An 18,401-nucleotide genomic window follows, 5' to 3' on the forward strand; every position below is an offset into this window, starting at 1 on the left:
CGGATGTTGAATGGAGCCGTGTTGACGCGGAAAGATCAATTATTTAGATATAAATTAATTAAGCTAATATAATTGTATGTGGAATATATTTGTATATTATTGTTGGTGATACGGGAGAAATACTTATGCGCTGCACTTCTGCTATAGGGAAGCGCATCCAAGAGCGTGCTATAAGAATTGAATTCCATTCTAATAATCATAATCTATAGAATCAATTTCCATCTCCCACCCCATGAATTTAAGGTAGGCTTATATCTAAACTTTGGAAAGTTGTGGAATGCCACCTTCCAAGATAAATTAGCCTATTCCATTAAATAGATTCCAATTCCTTCAAAATGAAGGGATCCAAACGGGGCCTTAAGGGAAATTAAATACTTTGTGAACTTATAGGGGCTACTATCCACCTGCGCTCTCAATCTCAAACCCTCTTGTGCCGATCCGATGGCTAAGAGCGTGCCGATCCGATAACTGAGAGAGTGCCACATCGTAGAGTGGTCAGCTAGCTCTATGCTCATGAAATCCACTTTCTACTATTATTGCAACAATGGTTACTCTCATGAATCACGATGAAGTGTATGTAACAACAATGAGATCTGAACCTTTCATGTTTTCTTGAAGCTTGCACGAAGCTGTTGGCAGTGAATCTGGTGGGGACGAACTAAGTGCAGTTGCATCGTCTGCTAATGCACTTTTCATTGGACAGCTGATCATACTAGTTTCCATACAATCCCGGTGCAATTTATCTTTTAAAACAATCTTAACACAAAATTCAGTGTTGAAGCGAAAAAAAAGCTTCCTTTACATCACTGACAAAAATGACGCGCAGAACTAATCGCTCATCGCAGCTCAACGTGCAACACAGTTCTTTTCCAAAATCCACGCACGCATACTCATCCCTACAAACACCCCTACCCCTACGAACATATACACACAACTCTACCTCTATGAGCATCTAACGCTCCTACCTCTATGAGCACCTAACGCACGCATACTCGTCCCTACAAACACCCCTACAAACATACGCACACAACCCTACCTCTATGAGCACCTAATGCTCCTACGTACGTAGTTGCGTACCTCTATGAGCGGATCAGCAAAACCTCGAGAATAACGAAGTTGTTCGTTACCACTGGCATGTCTGTTACGGACACATCCCATCCTCAAGAATGATAAAGTCACCATCCTCTAGAATGATAAAATCACCATTAACAGCGCCTCCTCGGATGATAAATCCTCGAGTACCATCCTCTGGTACTCGAGAATGATAAAATCACCGTCGATGAGCACGTTGACGTGTCACCACTGACATCTCGAGGAGCACGTCGACTTCCATAGATTCCGAAAAAATGCGAGCAACAGATTCCAGACTAAAATAGTAGGCAGGTCCACCACAGCTACTCAGTTCGCAACGTGCACCTTTACTTATTTTTAGCACGTGTCACATCGAACGTTTAAGGTAGTACTAAACGTAGACTATTTACAAAACCTATTACATAAGTGGAGGCTAAACGGCGAGATGAATCTATTAAGATTAATTAATTCATCATTAGCAAATGTTTACTGTAGCAATAATGAACTAAAATAATTAGGAGTATTAAACGTAGACTATTTACAAAACCCATTACATAAGTGGAGGCTAAACGGCGAGATGAATCTATTAAGACTAATTAATTCATCATTAGCAAATGTTTACTGTGGCAATACATTGTCAAATTATGGACTAATTAAGCTTAATAGATTCAGTCTTGCCGTTTAGCCTCCACTTATTATGTAATGGGTTTTTAAATAATCTACGTTTGATACTCCTAATTAGTATCTAAACATTCGACATGACGGGTGTTTATGTAATGGGTTTTGTAAATATGTAATGGGTTTTTAAATAATCTACGTTTGATACTCCTAATTAGTATCTAAACATTCGACATGACGGGTGTTTATGTAATGGATTTTGTAAATAATCTACGTTTGATACTCCTAATTAGTATCGGTGCATTCGATATGACGGGTGCTAAAAATAAATAAACAGTATCTAAACATTCGGTGCAATCGATATGACGGGTGCTTAAAAATAAACAGAAGATGTGACGGGTGCTAAAAATAAACAATGTGACGGGTGCTAAAAATAAACAGAAGATGTGATGGGTTAGAGCAACTCGAAGAGTATCCTAAAAAATTCTTCCCAAAAACTATGTATTGGGGGTTCTTCCAAAAAAAATTTCCCCCAAAAACATATTAGTCCACAGCAGATCGCTAATAAATAGCCCCCAATATTGCAAACACAGGCCACGTCATCATATTGGGCCCATCGGAAGGGACGCGCGGGCGTGCGGGAATCAGGATTGGGGGAGGAACGCCAACGCTAAAATATACGCGGTGGCAGGCTGTTTTTTAGCGTCGCTAAAAAATTAGGGAAGGTTTAGGTGGATTGTTGGAGTTCATTTTTTCTCTCTTTTTTCCTAAAGCAGCCTCTTGGAGTTGCTCTTACTAGAAGATGTGATGGGTTACTAGAGAACAAACGAGGCCGGTTCATCCGCAATGAGCTCCGTTCGCTGTTTGTTCGAAATATAAAATGCCAGGTACTACATTGTACAGAAAATTGAAGAACACGAGAGATATACCGAATAGAAGAGTTTATTCACATTATTCCCCTCCTTTGACTACGAGTAGCATCTACACCCACACACACAATCTGCGCACGCGCAGAGAAGCTGGAAGAGTGAAACGCACGCTACAGCTACAGAAAAGCAGTCTCATCCATTGAGGTTGAGCTGAAAACGAAACCTTGATCCATCTACTGGACGTGCACGTCGATGACCTTGCGCTCCACCTCGGTCTTGGGCACGGTGACGAGGAGCACGCCGTTCTTGAGCTCGGCGCGCACCTTGCTCTTGTCGCACTCATCCGGCAGTGCCAGCCGCATGTCGTACGAGCTCACGCTGCGCTCCTTCCACCACCCGTCGCCGCTGCCTTCCGCGCCCTCGACGCCGTCCTCCTTCTTGTGCTCCCCGCGGATCACCAACGTGTCGTCCTCCACCATCACCTTCACCTCGTCCCGCTCCAGCCCCGGCATGTCGAACCGCATCTTCACCTCCTTCTCGTCCTCCATGATGTCCCACGGCAGGCGCATCTCGCCGGTCGCCGCCGGGGACCTCCGTGTCGCCATGGGGAACCCCACGGCGTCGTCGAACAGCCTGTCCATCGTGTCCAGCATCTGCCGCATCGTCCGCATTGGCGACATCGGATCAACTAACCCTGCATGTATAACCATGCGATGTGATGTTACTATGTTAGCCTCCTCTGCTCTCTGATCGTAGAACATCCTCTGCTCTGGAAACAGAACCAATCATGCAACTGAGGACTTACCGAACGGGGAGATGTCGAGCGGTGCTGCGCGGCGTGGGCGGCGCTGGACGGCGTTGCCCTGCTGCCGGTTGCCGCCGTCCTGGCTGACCTGGACGTCGACGGCGGTGTTGTCCCTGTTCTCCTGCGCCGCGGACGCCACGGCGAGGGAGCGGGCTCTCCCGGACGGCGCGAACCCGGGCGCCGGCCTCGCGGCTCTCCAGGCGCGGACCGGGAGGCGCGCTGCCGGGGAGAGTCGGCTGGCAATCGCAAACGGAGCAGCTGCCATTGCGCTACTGAGGGCTACTGGGACTCTGTGAACTGAAACGCTGAGATCGTTTGAGATCGTCGGAAACTGTTGGCTGCTGATTACTCTGTGCTTGCGAAGCGCGTTGCTTTCTTGGTGGGAGACCGCGGGTCTGCGGCGCGTTTTATAGCTCGTCCCAGGAGTGCGGTGGAAGGGTGGGGAAAGGCGTTGAAGCTTCGGGACAGCGCCGCTGCTGGTACACTGGGGAATGGGACGGGAGAGCTTCGCGACGGCGGCGCGGGGTTCGCCACTCTTGTCGGCTTCTCTTGAACATTCTCGTGCTCTCCGAGCCGCTTCGAGATGATGTCATGGATGTCTGGATTCTGCTGCGTGGCAGTAGGATTTCGTGGGCCTTCCTCCACGGCGGAGAATTGCAATGGGCTTTATCTAGGAAGGATACGCTATAATCCATCATTGTTGGGCTGAACTTTTGTTGGGCCGATAAATTGTTAGCCCATAGAACACCGTGAACGGACTTAGCCGCTGAGGAAAAGCCTAATTTTCTTCGGACCTAAAAACAGCGCCAAGTAACCCTATCGGGCCGGGCTCAGATAGGCTCTACTTTTTACTTGCAAACCAGCACCAAGCCCAGCCGGGCCAGGATCATTTTGCTCATGCCTTTTGTTACTTTCCGAAGTCGTTGTATATCTGAGCCGCACATGCGGACACGAGGGCCGGCCCGGGGGCAGCATGTTTGTCGTTCACAATAGTTCACAGTAAAATGTGATATTAAGGTGAGCTCATTTCGTAGTTAAAAAAAGTCCAATTCATCTACGGCACCCCCTCATCCTGCTGCTGGTCCTCTCTCCCGCTCGCATCGCGCGCCCGCCACCCCTTGGCGGAACGGCGAACGGGCGGAGATCAGATAGGAGTCGTCAATTCGCTTTTGTGATCAGGTGATTCAATTGCCAATTTTCCAATTCTCCATACCATTAATTATTAATTCACTATCACAAGTCATTTAATCTCAACTGATTTATAACTATTGTATATTTATAATAATTTCAGCGGATATCATGTCGTATAGAAAATATAAATCAGGTAACGAGAAAAGGAAAAGACAAAGATAAAGACATGTGGACAACTTAGTAGAATCACAAAGAGAAGTTATGGATAAATTTTGCAAGAGTAATCGCCCTGAGAGTAATATGGGCGCTTCGACGAAGCTAGATGAGTTGTCAATAGTTTTTTGGGGATGAACCAACTAATGGAAATCAGGAACAGAATGTTAACATCAATGTCGATCATAACAATGTAAGTAACTCTAAGAACACAGTAAATGCATCAGGTGCACATGCAAGGGTAAAAAATGGTTAATTGATATCAATCCAAGAACATTATATATGCCATTTGTATGTCATAGTCTAAATCTTACTCTTTGTGATATGGCAAAATCTAGTGGGAAAGCTGTTTCATTTTTTGGAATTGTTCAGCACATATATGTATTATCATATATGTGCTGGTTTTCGTGGAATTGTTCAGCACATATATGTATTATCATATATGTGCTGGTTCTACGAAAAGGTGGAATATTTTGCTTAAATATGTTCCTAGTTTAATTGTGAAATCATTATCCAATACTCGTTGGGAGAGTCGAATCAAAAGTGCTACAACAATAAGATATCAAGCTACTGAGTTAAGATCTGCTTTGTCTGAGTTACATCATGCTTCTGACATTGAACCTATGGATAAAAGTGCAAAAAAATTATTTGATGCACTTGGCAGCTTTGAGTTTCAACTTGGTATGGTTACTTGGCATGATATTTTATTTGCTGTAAATAAAGTGAGCAAGAAGTTGCAATCGTCAGCCATGTGCATTGACTCTACTTTGAAGCAAATACAAGGTATAACGCAATACTTTGAGAATTACAAAAATGAGGGATTTTCTTCTAGTCTGATCATCACCAAAGGTATTGCAACAGAAATAGGTGTAGAGGCATCATTTTTGAAAAACGTCATGCTACGAGGAAGAAACAGTTTGATGAAAGTAATTGCCAGGAATTTCTTCTTAAAGCTAAGAAGGCTTTTGAAGTTAATTTTTTTTGTTTTGGTTGATATGGCGATCACTTCTTTGAAAAACAAATTTGAAGAACTCATGGTGTTTAAAGATATATTTGGATTTTTTTGAGATCAAGGACTTTGGAATCATTAAATGATAATGAACTTGAAGAATGTTGCACTAAATTTCTAGAAACTTTTTCTTTTGATGGTTCATCTGATGTTGAGGTATATGATCTTATTTCTGAATTAAAGATTATGAAATTCACTTTGCCAGATGGCGTGATGTCTGCTATGGAGATTTTCGAGCATGTCAGAGATGTGGATTGTTATCCTAATATTTCCATTGCTACCGACTCTTATTTACTGTGCCTATGATTGTCGCATCGGCTGAAAGAAACTTTTCAAAGTTGAAGTTATTTAGGAATTATTTGAGGTCAAAAATGACTCATGAGAGGTTAAATGGTTTGGCAACATTATGCATCGAGAAGAAATTGTTAGATGAGATTGACATCAAACCTATCATAAGTGACTTTGCACAGAAGAATGTTGGAAGAAACTTTTAAGGTAACATGTATAAATAATTTGATATGAATATTGCTTTTAGATACATTTAAATATTTATTGGTAATATTATATATATTTGTTATAATTTTTTAATTAAAGGGTCCTGAGTTTTACTTTCGCCTCGAGCCTCCCAAATCTCAGAACCAGCCTCGACACGCTGTACCGATGCCCACTACATGCAGTACAAGGCTGTTGCTCGTCATCCGCTCGAGTAAATTCCTACCCTTGGGACTAGCCTGGTAGGCTTCCACGATGGTGGCGATGCCCTCTTGTGACTCATGTCTAGCAAGCTCTTGAGCCTTAAGGCTCTGCTTATCTGATAATCGATTGTCTGAGAATCTAGATTTACTGAGAATCTGTTGCTGAGAGAATCTTTTTTTTCACTAAGGGTATTGCCCGAATTTCATTATTGGAAGTAACGAAATTACAGAGTTTTGGAGTCAGAGTTTACATCCAAGTTCTAAGACGAATGAAGATGCAAGAATGTAAAAACAACTTTAGCCGAAAGGCACACATGGCCTCCAGATGAAGAACGAATCGAACATGTCTAGCAAAAAAGAGGAAGACACCCATTACAAACTACTAACGACACACATAGATTCCAGTTTTTAACTTCAACAGCTCAAAAAAGACTTCCAGAGCTGCTTTTCACTGCAACAGCACTACTCCCGCTTCTGCTACCTCCGTCGCAGCACTACTCCCGCTTCTGCTTCCTCCATCGCTTCTCCCTATGGATGGAAGTGAAGCGCCACCTCCTTCATTGCTTCTGCTCCTTTCTCTAGGTTCATCTTTGCTTCCTGCTTCTGGAGTCTTGCCCAATATGTTATGAAAGAAGATGCTAAGCAAACAATCTCAAAAGGAGATTTAACTTGTTTTTTTGTCAAAGCACACTGAATTTCTCACTCTCCACAAAACCCAATAGACTGCTGATAAACCAACCATGTGAGCATATTTTACTCGGGGTAGATAACAATCACACCACACCCAAAACTACTATCGAGAGAATCTGCTGGCTGAATAAGCTGTGAGTTTGGCAACCCTGGTTATTTGTAGCTGATTATTCTGTTCTGAGTGTAAAATGATATGTATGCCTATGTGGCTGATGATAGCTCATTTGATTCATGAGTATGAGCAGAAGATGATTTTGACAATATTTTTGAAATTTGTAAAATACAAATTTTAATAAAATAGTAATACATTTCAAGTTATTGAACTAGCCAAGACAATCATTAGTAGTGTTTTACGTCACTTCAAACAATACCCATTAGTTTAACCCACTACAATAATTAATCACCCATGCAAAGCGGAGGCAATTGCATCACGAAAGGCACCCATATCAATATCATCTACCGAAAGACTCCCATCTCCTATGGTAGCTTGGTTACCATGAATGTCTACATCTTCTTCAGGCATAGAGTTGGCATTTGGCAAAGTCCACATCTTGTTCTGCATTATCCCTAATAAAATTATGAAGAGCCATACACGCACTTATAATTTTTTATTGCTTCCTAATTGGATAGCCTGGCAGGTTCAAGAGAATACGCCACTTCATCTTTAGAACTCCAAATAAACGCTCAATCACATTTCTAAGGGATGAATGCGCATAGGTGAACAACTCCTTTGATCCATTTGGGTGTTGACCATGTTGCCACTCGGACACATGGTACCTTTATCCCTTGTATGGTGCAAAAAAACCTTTTCTGTTAGGATACCCGGAATCAACGAGGTAATACTTCCCTACATGTGATTAAATAAATTATCCATAAAAATATGAAAGAAAAATATGTATGGAAATAAATGAAAACCACTTATATAATATACCTACTAGAGGGAATGGAAATTGTTCCTTGTATGTGACCAAAGTATCCAATAAGACACGAGCATCATGGACAGATCCAGCTCAACCAGTGACAACAAAAGTGAAGCACATGTCAAAGTCACAAACTACCATAACATTCTATGAAGCATACCCATAATGGCCAAAGTATTTAGGTTGCTCAGTCAAAGGTACAGTGACCGGTATATGTGTGCCATCAATTGTGCCTATGCAATCCTTGAAATGGAGCCAAAACTGAGCTTCTTGCAGTTTAGGATGGATTGTGCCAAATAATGGATCCCTAGGCTTTATGATGTCAATAGCCATTTGATTGACACACTCAAGTTTCTAGTGAATTGCCAAACTTCCTGCTAACAGTTTCTAGTGAATGGCCAAACTTGTTTTTAACTAGCCCAAAAGATTGAGGTGCACCACATGTCCATAAAAACATTCCTAAGGCTTCCTTGGTACAGATTCCTCTACTTGCACCCAAACCATATTGATCAACCAATGTGTCATAAAGTTGTTTGAAAACTGACCTCCTCATTCTAAACATGTCATAGCAATCACCTTCATTTTGTAGCTGACGCTCAACCCATTGAATTCTAGATTCACCTGGTATTGTCCTGGGCTGCTTCGTAATTCTTTGTCTTGAGCCCATGCAGTCCAAGGCCATATATGCCACAATGCAGTCATCATCTCCACTGGATGTACCCATTTGCACAAAGGCAACATAAGTAAATAGTCTCACATACATGTAAACAAGAGATGGCTCACATAGATGTAATTTAAAAATAGTCCAGCTATCATTACAACCAAATAATAGTCATACAATCAAATAGTCTCACAAGCAGATAGTCTGACATACTTATTACATGTTCAAGAAAATGTCTCACACATAAAAATAAATAAGCAACTACATAGCACAAGCATCACACTAATTTTTGTTCCTGTCCTGCGATGCCCTCCTTGGCCAATTCGACCTCCCATTTGGTGTCTTCAAAGTCTGAAACATGTCACGGTTCTCCATTGTTTTTAGAAGTTGGGTGGCATAGTAGTGCTCATCTCCCCCTTCCTCAGCCCCGTCCTCAATGACTTGCTCCATTATTTTTGTAATCTCATCTCTAACATGAGCAATCACTTGTGAAGTTGCTGAATGTTTGCTACTTTGGGCCTTCATCTCATACGCATCCACCAACCTTTTCATACACTGATCTCTGAAGGTCTTCTTTTTCTTTCCCTTGGGAGAAGCAACGGGTGCTGCCCTTTTCTCCTTACCGCCTGCATTAGAATTAGGAGCCACCGTTTGTGTGGCCATCTCATCCTCCTGGTCACTTACTGCCCACTGTGCCTCCCTTGCCCGCTGCCCGACACCCATCGCCGCCCCTCCCTGGGTGTCGCGCCACACCGCGTCGCGCTCCCAGGTACAGTGCCGCGCCGCGCCATGCTCCCGGTGGCCGCGCTGCTCGCCTGGTGCGGGAGGCACGAATATATTGGGGGCGGCACCGGTGGCGAGATCCTAGGGAAGCGGCAGCGGTGACGGCGACCTCCGAACCCTAGCGCGAGAGGAGGAACGGGAGGAGCAGGGGCACGGTGGAGGGAGGAGCAGGGGCACGGTGGAGGAAGAGAAATGGGAGGAGGGGGGTATCGGTGGTAAATGGAGTCGATTTTTCTCATACTGCGAAGGGGCATCCGCGTTTTGACGATAGGCAACCTGCGATGGGGGATGCGGTGTCGTGGGGTGCGTTCGGCGTGATTCTGGCAACGTGCTGTCGCACCGCACGACAAACGTGGTTCCAAACGGGGCCTAAAGCTATCTAGTACCAATTACAAGAGGAAACAGTTGTCAGGCTAAATCGAGAGGTGAATATGATCACATGATGCAACTCTGCCAGTCATGCAAATATAGGCCCATTTGGATCCAATTATGGATTCTGAAAATCTAGGTTTTGGATGGATTTTCAAAATCTGGATTCTGGACAAAATTTGGATGGACTTATTTGGATTCCTAAATTTCAAAATCTGATTCCAAAATCAACCCTTGAGGAACTTTTGGAATTCACATAATCCAAAATCTAGATTCTGAAATTTGAGCTAAAATCCAACCTGTTTGGAGGAGCTCCGGATTCTAGATTTTGGATTATCAAAATCCAACCTGATCCAAACGGGCCATATGTCATACTACCATGCTTTTCTTCCTTTCTTTCTTCTTTCTTTCTGCCTGCCTTGGACCAGCAGCATTGTCTCACCTATACATATCAGCAAAAAGGTCCGTGGCTTTGCACATGGCTTGATTCAGTTAACCGCCGATCGTATCGCGAAGAAATTAAACCGTTCGAGGAAACTAATCCATGATTGCCCTCGTTTCGATCGAGCAAGCCATTGAATAGCAGGTCAGGAATTAGGTGACAGCCATGATCGCACCTTAACTTGCCCTCTGCTGTAGTACTGTACTAGTGACAAACTGCGACTACCTTTCCGCCCGCCAGCAAAACAGTTCAAATGTACGATTCCAGACGAACAATAAGGCCGTGTTTAGTTTGGCGAATTTGGGGGTGCTAAATTACTGTTACAGCACTGTAGCACACTGTAGCGTTTCGTTTGTATTTGTGAATTATTGTCCAAATATTGACTAATTAGGCTCAAAAGATTCGTCTCGCAAAGTACAACAAAACTGTGCAATTAGTTTTTAATTTCATCTACATTTAGTACTCCATGCATGTACCGCAAGTTTGATGTGATGGGGAATCTTCTTTTTGCATAGTGTCAAAGTTGGGAGTTGGGAGTAACTAAACATGGCCTAAGCTAGCTTGCGATGCAATCGACTCCACGCTTGCTCAAGCTTCTGGTCCTATGGAAATAATGGGAATCTTGTCCCCAGACACCAGGCCTGGTTGGTAGGGCTCGCCCGGCCGGGCGCACTGGCGTTACCTGAAAAAACGGTGTGTGACGCTCATCACCCAGAATTCCACCTGTCAAATTGGCCAAAACGACACTGAATTCCACCGTAGTAGCATGTACTGTGTAAAATCGTTCGGTAATTTTTTTTGGCTAACTAGCATGTACTTACTATTTGATTTGGTGTTCGTGTTTACACTAGTACTTTTCTTATTCTGGTATAGTCCTACAGTATATATCACTCCATCAAATCGCCAGTCTTGATTAAAAAGATAAGGCACGTTCCAATACTATACCAGAGTCAATAGATTTGACGTTTGTTAGCGCATGTAACTCTCAGGCACATTAAACAGCTGATAGGTGTGTAAAAAACTGGAAACTGCCAACGACCACTGTCCACTGGTATAGTAGTAACGTTGTTAATTGCTGACCCGCCGGCTGAATCCACACTAGGATGAAGGATCGGTCAGTCAGACCCGGATCTTCCCATGTCGCTGTGGTACTGTTAATTGCTGAGGCCTCCGTCAGGTTGCTACAACACACGAACAGCCTTCGCGCCTCCGGCATTTGCAGGCTTTCGATGGAGTCGTTGCAAAGACAGCATTGCATTGTTCAAGCCGATCGAGGACGAAGGTTCTGCCAGTCTGCAAAGCAGGAGAGTGCGATATAGGAGTATCGATTCGTTACACTTTTAACCGACCTCGCTGCAGATATAGCGAGTCACTGTGTATACCGCGGATGCAGTACGAGTGGTACCCGGCCGTATGGACCGTAACTGCAGCGCATTATTCACGTTCGCATCAATTTGCCGGCAAGACCTAGAAGTGCAGCTGAAGCGCAGTAGCCATTATTCTGAGGCTATGCCTGGCTAACCGCGTCCGTGCAGCTGCAGTCACGTACTGGCAGTGACATAGAGGAGCATCGAGCATGGCCGCAGTCTGTTCCCCCTTTAATTCGCCAAGCGGCCAAGCAGGCGAGCACCACTCATCTTCTCTCCTGTCTCCCCACCACTCACCACCAGCCAAATTATTCGGCATCCCGGACAGCCGCCCTCGTGCACCGTCGGGCACTCGGGCTTCCGCGAACCTCCTTGGCCGCGGCCCGCTCCGGCGAGACACGGTCCCGTTTCGTCTCGGCGGCCAGCCAGCCCGGCCGGCATTGCAGCAGCCCGGGGCGTCGATGGATTGGTCGAGCCGCTTCGGAACGGAACGGCGCCGGAGCTGCGTCCAGGGCGGAGGAGATCGTAGTGGGCCGGGCAGCAGCTCTTCCAGCGAAGAAGAAGCGCGGCGCATTGCCTCGTGCATTATTTGAACTAGTCAACTTCGAACAGTTAGCGAGCTCTGGTCGCGGCAGCACTAAATGGCTCATAGCATTTGAGAAGAAAAAGTCAGCGCCTCAGCGGAACAGATATCGTGCTCGGCTGCTCGCCAGCGGAACAGCGCATGGTGCAAGCACGGCCCATGCCGTTTCTCCTTCTGGCCGATCATCGCTGCCAAACGGATCGACGCAATAACTGCCATGCTTTTTCTGAATCCCTCACCTGATTCCATTACGTTGGCCCAGATGTGCCCGGCTGTTTTAGATCGGTTTTGCTCAACGGAATGCTGCCTTTGGAGGCAAGCGCCGCGTGAAACATAGCAAGATAGAAGATTTGCAGCTGCAAGCTGCTCTTTATAACTCGTGTTGAACTGTTGATGGCTCGTACGTGCAAGAAGCTTCCGAACCTGAGGCCAGGGACCGAGGTACGTGCCTCGTCATTTCGGGCAGTGGCATCTACTTCGCTGATGCAGATCTAGTGCCAAATCAATACAGGTCTCAGCGCGGCAGGGCGTACTCATCACGTGGTTTGCATGCTGCATTCTTTTGAGCACGGACGCTCTATACTGTCCTAGCTCGTTTCATTTGCTCCTCCTTCCTGTCAAGCTGATCCAGCTGCCTAAGAGCAACTCCAAGAGAATACTAAAAAATTCTTCCTCAAAACTCAACTCCAAGAGAATACTAAAAAATTCTTCCTCAAAACTATGTATTGGGGGTTCTCCCAAAAAATATTTCCTCTAAAAATATATCAGTCCACAGCAGATCGCTAATAAATAGCCCCCAATATTTCAAACACAGGCCACGTCATCGTATTGGGCCCATCGGAAGGGACGCGTGGGCGTGCGGGAATCAGGATTGGGGGAGGAACGCCAACGCTAAAATATACACGGTGGCAGGCTGTTTTTTAGCGTTGCTAAAAAATTGGGGAAGGTTTAGGTGGATTGTTGGAGTTCATTTTTTCTCTCTTTTTTCCTAAAAAAGATATTGGGGGTAAGATTAGCATTCTCTTGGAGTTGCTTAATAACCAATAAAAGTCTCCTCCAAGCAGCGAAAATTGATCCTTTATTTCCCCCAAAACTCAAATACGTATCATTTCGAGGAAAGGTATTCGCACACGTATACGACAGTGTTAGGCTACGATTTTCTGTTGGAACGCATTCATGTGGCCTGCAAGCGCGGGAAGGAACCTGTCACACCGCCCAACCAACGGAATTACGCGCGAAAAGGCCTGACGGCACGAAGAACCGCCGCGTAATAACGTGAAAACAATCGCTGCCGACTAAAATTGCTTTCTGTTTTGGTTGCAGAAAGAGATGGCAGTGCGTGCGTAGAACAACGACAGATAGAAACTCTTACCGGACAGGAAAAATTGAGGCTTTGCATAAAAAAACAGCAGAGTTCATTTCCTTGTAATCCCTGAGCGTGCTTCTTCCTCACCACGGGAAGCCACGCCACAGGACTGTGGTGCCGATTCTAGACGTCACACCCACCACGCTACAGTGGTGTGGTATCCTATGGTTGAAACCAAACAGCCCTCCCGTCCGCCTGATCCAAGTATCCAACTGCCAGGAAAACGTTGCGACGCCGCAATTAATCTGAACTGACGGGAAAAGGAATTTTTTTTCTATGGAGAATGAAATGAGAGTGTACGTACTCGTGGCGAAATAGGGCCAGCAGAAGTGCGGGAAGAAACGCCGCCCCCTAACCAACCGTGGCGCTAGCGCGCGCGTGCACGGTTCTTATCGTTTGAAATCGAGAGAGAAAAACAAATGCTTGGTCAATCAATAAGTTTGTTGACGATTGGACAAGCAAATGAGGAAGCGAAATCGCAGCACGCTGGGCGTTTGTCTGGCTGGCTGCCTGCCTTGCTTGCTTCCCGGCCACACCACCGGCGGCAGGCAGGCAGGCCAGCGCCCGCCGGCCGCGGCGGCCACGCCAGGCGGATCCTGTACGCGTCGACCTGTGCCTCCTTAAATTCCAAGTGGTTGAGCGTCCCCCGGTAACCACCGTCATTAATAGGCCACCCTCCCCACCTATCCTTCTCGCGCTGCCCGGTTGCTTACCTTAATTCTAAAAAACCCGGCGGGCCCCTGCCCTGACATCTCGCTGGCTTTCTCCCGTTCCTGATGATGGAGTTCCGAGTCAATCATGTCGTGTGTCGGCTCGGCAACAGTAACAGGTGTGTAGCCGTATACTACGGTGTACGCAGTCGGAATACGATGCCGTTTCGGTCTAGGAGCGTCCAGGCTACATACGTTACGATTCGGTGTAGGAGCGTGCAGGTGGCACTCGTGTATGGCGTACGGGTCGGAATAGAGAGAGGTAGTTGCCTCGCGCGCCCATAAATTTGACTGCTCCGGCAGCTGAATACTACGCCACAAGTTTCGCAGCAGGTGGGTCGACCGCTCTCGCATCCCGTCGTGTGCGCGCCGCGCCCCCTATATATTCGGAAGTTGCCCGCGTGACCAAACCACACGCATCCGGCTCCGCCGCCCGTTTCCAACTCACGCCAAAGGCGACGTCGCGTTCCGCCACGCTTCGATCGAGGTTGCAGTAGCCAGCTAGCTCGCTCGCTTCCGATCGATCGACCTCCGATCCATGGAGTCTGCGCCAGCGGCGGTCATGGAGCGGGAGCGCCTCACGGCCGAGATGGCCTTCCGCGGCCCCGACGAGGGCCGGGGCGACGGCGGCGGCGAGCCGGCTCCCAGCATCGTCATCAAGATCCGCCGCCGGCTCCCGGACTTCGCGCGGAACATCAAGCTCAAGTACGTCAAGCTCGGGATCCGCCACGGCGGCAGCCCCACGTCGGTGCTGCCGATGCTCTGCGTGCCGGCGCTCGCCGCCGCCGCCTACTCGTTCGTGCGCCTCGACGTCATCTACTACTCCATTGACCTGCTCACCTGCGTCGCCTGGCTCGGTACCGCGCTGCTGCTCCTCACCGTCTACTACTTCAAGCGGCCCCGTCCGGTGTACCTCGTCGAGTTCGCGTGCTACAAGCCCGAGGACCAGCACAAGATCTCCAAGGCGGGCTTCCTCGAGATGACGGAGAGCACCGGGTGCTTCAATGAGGCCGCCCTGGACTTCCAGACCAAGATCACCAACCGCTCCGCGCTCGGCGACGAGACCTACCTGCCCCCCGGCGTCCAGGCGCGGCCGCCGAGGCTCAACATGGCGGAGGCGCGGATGGAGGCCGAGGCGGTCATGTTCGGGTGCCTGGACGCGCTCTTCAAGTCCACGGGGATCGACCCGCGCCGCGACGTGCGCATCCTCATCGTCAACTGCAGCCTCTTCAACCCGACGCCGTCGCTGGCGTCCATGATCATCAACCACTACAAGATGAGGGAGGACGTCAAGTCGTTCAACCTCGGCGGCATGGGCTGCAGCGCCGGCCTGATCGCCATCGACCTCGCCAAGGACATGCTCCAGGCGAACCCCAACTCGTACGCCGTCGTCCTCAGCACCGAGAACATCACCCTCAACTGGTACTTCGGCAACGACCGCTCCATGCTCCTCTCCAACTGCATCTTCCGCATGGGCGGCGCGGCGGCGCTGCTGTCCAACAAGCGCACCGACGCCAGCCGCGCCAAGTACCGGCTGCTCCACACGGTGCGCACCCACAAGGGCGCCACCAACGAGTGCTTCAACTGCGTGTACCAGCGCGAGGACGAGGTGGGCAAGGTCGGCGTCTCCCTGGCGCGGGAGCTCATGGCGGTGGCCGGCGACGCGCTCAAGACCAACATCACCACGCTGGGGCCCCTGGTCCTGCCCCTCTCCGAGCAGCTCAAGTTCCTCAAGTCCCTCATGATGCGCCGCGTGTTCCGCGTCAAGGGCGTGCGCCCCTACATCCCCGACTTCCGCCGCGCGTTCGAGCACTTCTGCGTGCACGCCGGCGGCCGCGCCGTGCTGGAGGAGGTGCAGCGCAGCCTGAGCCTGCGGGACACGGACATGGAGCCCAGCAAGTGCGCCCTCCACCGCTTCGGCAACACCAGCAGCAGCTCTCTATGGTACGAGCTCGCGTACGCGGAGGCCAAGGGCCGGGTGCGCCGCGGCCACCGCGTGTGGCAGATCGGCTTCGGGTCCGGGTTCAAGTGCAACAGCGCCGTGTGGCGCGCGCTCCGGGACGTGCCGGCGCTGCCGTCCCCCGGTGGCGCCGCCGCGGGGACGGACAGGAAGAGCTGCTGCAACCCATGGGCGGAGGACGTGGACAAGTACCCTCCCAAGGCGTACGTCTGATGGCCCACGTCACGTGGCCTCATTACACAACAATTGTATGATTCGATTCGATTTTCCTCGCGACCAAGGAAGAAGGGCGTGCGAGAGGAGAAAATTATATATGTTTTTCCTTTTCTTTTCTTTTTTGGTCTGTAATTTTATTTCGTTATCTGTTTGTTCAAGTAGGTTGCCGTGCATAGACAGTGCTGGGTTTTGGAATTCAGAGATTTATGTGGTGTAAAATGAATTCCAAAAGCGAGCAGTGCCATTCTTTCCCAGCCTCTGTTGTTGTCGTCCTTTGTCTTCCTTGGCTTTCTAGACGCCGGGGAAGAGTTGACGGACGGACACACCGTTGTGCAGTTCACATGACTAGAGATTCATCGATCAAGTGTGAATTACTGAATCAAGTATAGTACATATTCTGTTCTCAAGTGTTAAATCACATGTGTTTTGTGAGGTTTCACACATGTAGCTCTGGTGCTTGTGGTTCAACGAGGAGTAAAATATTAACCGATAATGATTGGTGCATGGCAGATCCCTGACGAAAGTTTTCTGTTTTCAGTACGTGCAGTCTGTCCAAAATTCTCGACACGATGTTTAATCCGCGCTGGTACATGTAAAAGGGAGCATATCCGGTTGGAGACACGCTGGGTTATGTGAGGACTTGGGTATGGTAGCTCGGTGTTGGATTTGACTAAGCGGATCCATGTGGTTTCGCGTCGTTTTCCCAGACTAAATGCGGGGGGTCTATCTGTATGCATGGCATGACCATTGCCCAACGCTCATCGGACTTTCTGCATGACCATCTTAGCACACGGCTGCCCTGAGTTTTGACTTGCTCAAACTCAGCCAATGCGATCCGGGTAGCAGATTTCAGCTGATGATTTGGTGATCAGCCATTGCTTTCGGCCTTGAAAAGGAGGACCATTGCTGCTCTCTCTGTGCCTTGCTCAACTTTACATTTACTATGCATAAAAATGGATTCATTGCTAGAAGTTACTTTAATGTAATGATTAGAGTTAGTAATTTTTCCCCGAGACTTTCTTTTATCCGACAAGCTGTATGTGCACCACGGGTCAGCTGTGATATTACTGAACAGATCTAGCCTCGATGCGTATTCTGTCATGATTAGGACATCTGACGTGGTGGCAACGTATCTTGACAAGCTGGTGTACGAATCCAAGCGCGATGAGCCGATGTCCGGTGTGAGACCGGAACAGCCTGACACTCGGATCTCTGGAATTACAGCCTTCAATGATAGTATAAGTATCTCCTTCCATGAGCATTAAGCGCTGTCTTCACAAGCATATGTCCACCAAAATCTGCCACAAAACTTCACCAAGTCGAATTGAAGGCAAGTTAACTCTTGAAATAGTAGCATGCATTGGCGACCGTGGGAAGCCCCAGAATATAAGAGTCCCCTTCACAGCTCCACTTGAATCAGAGACAGTGACCTGAACCTGAACATGGCCGGGAAGGTCAAGTGGCCTGTGGCCAAACCACTCTCAACGCCCAACCACAAACCATCCGCTTGCGTGTGACAGAATCAAAAGGCGAGGGGAGGTTAAGCGCTGGCTGCCCGAGCAGCCGACCTTGTCTTCCCTTTGTCCGTCAAGTTGGACTCGGAGTCCGGCCAAGTCGCGCCCATTTAATTCCTGAGCGCGCCGCGGCACCAGATGGCCTGGAGAGATCTGACCGCGGCATTGATTGGGCGTGCAGTTTCGTGTGACGATCAGCTGATGCGATGGAGATCGAGACGGCTAGCAGCCGGCTGTGTGCCATCCCCCTGTCTTGGGTCAACGTTGGCCTTGGCCCCACCCGCGCCTTGCACCTTGCTATTGCTATCGTCTGATTTGGAAATTTTTCGTGCGGTGTTCTGCTCCGTGTGACTTGTCAGGATTTGAAGATGCTGCCTGGAAGGTTCCATAGCCGATCCAAAACTATCAC

At 48.0% G+C, this 18,401-nt stretch overlaps 2 protein-coding genes across 2 annotated transcripts; one reads left to right on the plus strand and one right to left on the minus strand.

Annotated features, from left to right (window-relative positions):
• Window positions 1–2,587: 2,587 nt before the first annotated feature.
• Window positions 2,588–3,754, minus strand: LOC101770422 (26.7 kDa heat shock protein, chloroplastic). The gene is made up of 2 exons (XM_004984962.4): window positions 3,364–3,754; window positions 2,588–3,252 (listed from the first exon to the last, which is right to left on the minus strand). The coding sequence occupies exons 1-2, from the start codon at window positions 3,626–3,628 to the stop codon at window positions 2,792–2,794; spliced, it is 726 nt and encodes a 241-aa protein (XP_004985019.1). The 5' UTR covers window positions 3,629–3,754; the 3' UTR covers window positions 2,588–2,791.
• Window positions 3,755–14,703: 10,949 nt separating this feature from the next.
• LOC101770835 (3-ketoacyl-CoA synthase 1) lies at window positions 14,704–16,968 on the plus strand. Its single transcript, XM_004984963.4, has one exon. It carries the CDS (start codon window positions 14,841–14,843, stop codon window positions 16,473–16,475), a length of 1,635 nt encoding a protein of 544 aa, XP_004985020.1. The 5' UTR covers window positions 14,704–14,840; the 3' UTR covers window positions 16,476–16,968.
• The last annotated feature ends 1,433 nt before the right edge of the window (window positions 16,969–18,401 follow it).

Source organism: Setaria italica, chromosome IX (assembly GCF_000263155.2).
Source record: "Setaria italica strain Yugu1 chromosome IX, Setaria_italica_v2.0, whole genome shotgun sequence".
Lineage (NCBI taxonomy): Eukaryota > Viridiplantae > Streptophyta > Magnoliopsida > Poales > Poaceae > Setaria > Setaria italica.

Excerpts from the sequence above, each read along its gene's own strand:
- LOC101770835 (XM_004984963.4), top strand. The coding sequence starts at position 14,841 with ATGGAGTCTGCGCCAGCGGCGGTCATGGAGCGGGAGCGCCTCACGGCC.
- LOC101770422 (XM_004984962.4), bottom strand. The coding sequence starts at position 3,628 with ATGGCAGCTGCTCCGTTTGCGATTGCCAGCCGACTCTCCCCGGCAGCG. Across the intron at positions 3,253-3,363 it reads GCTCGACATCTCCCCGTTCG|GGTTAGTTGATCCGATGTCG; the intron begins GTAAGTCCTCAG and ends TTATACATGCAG.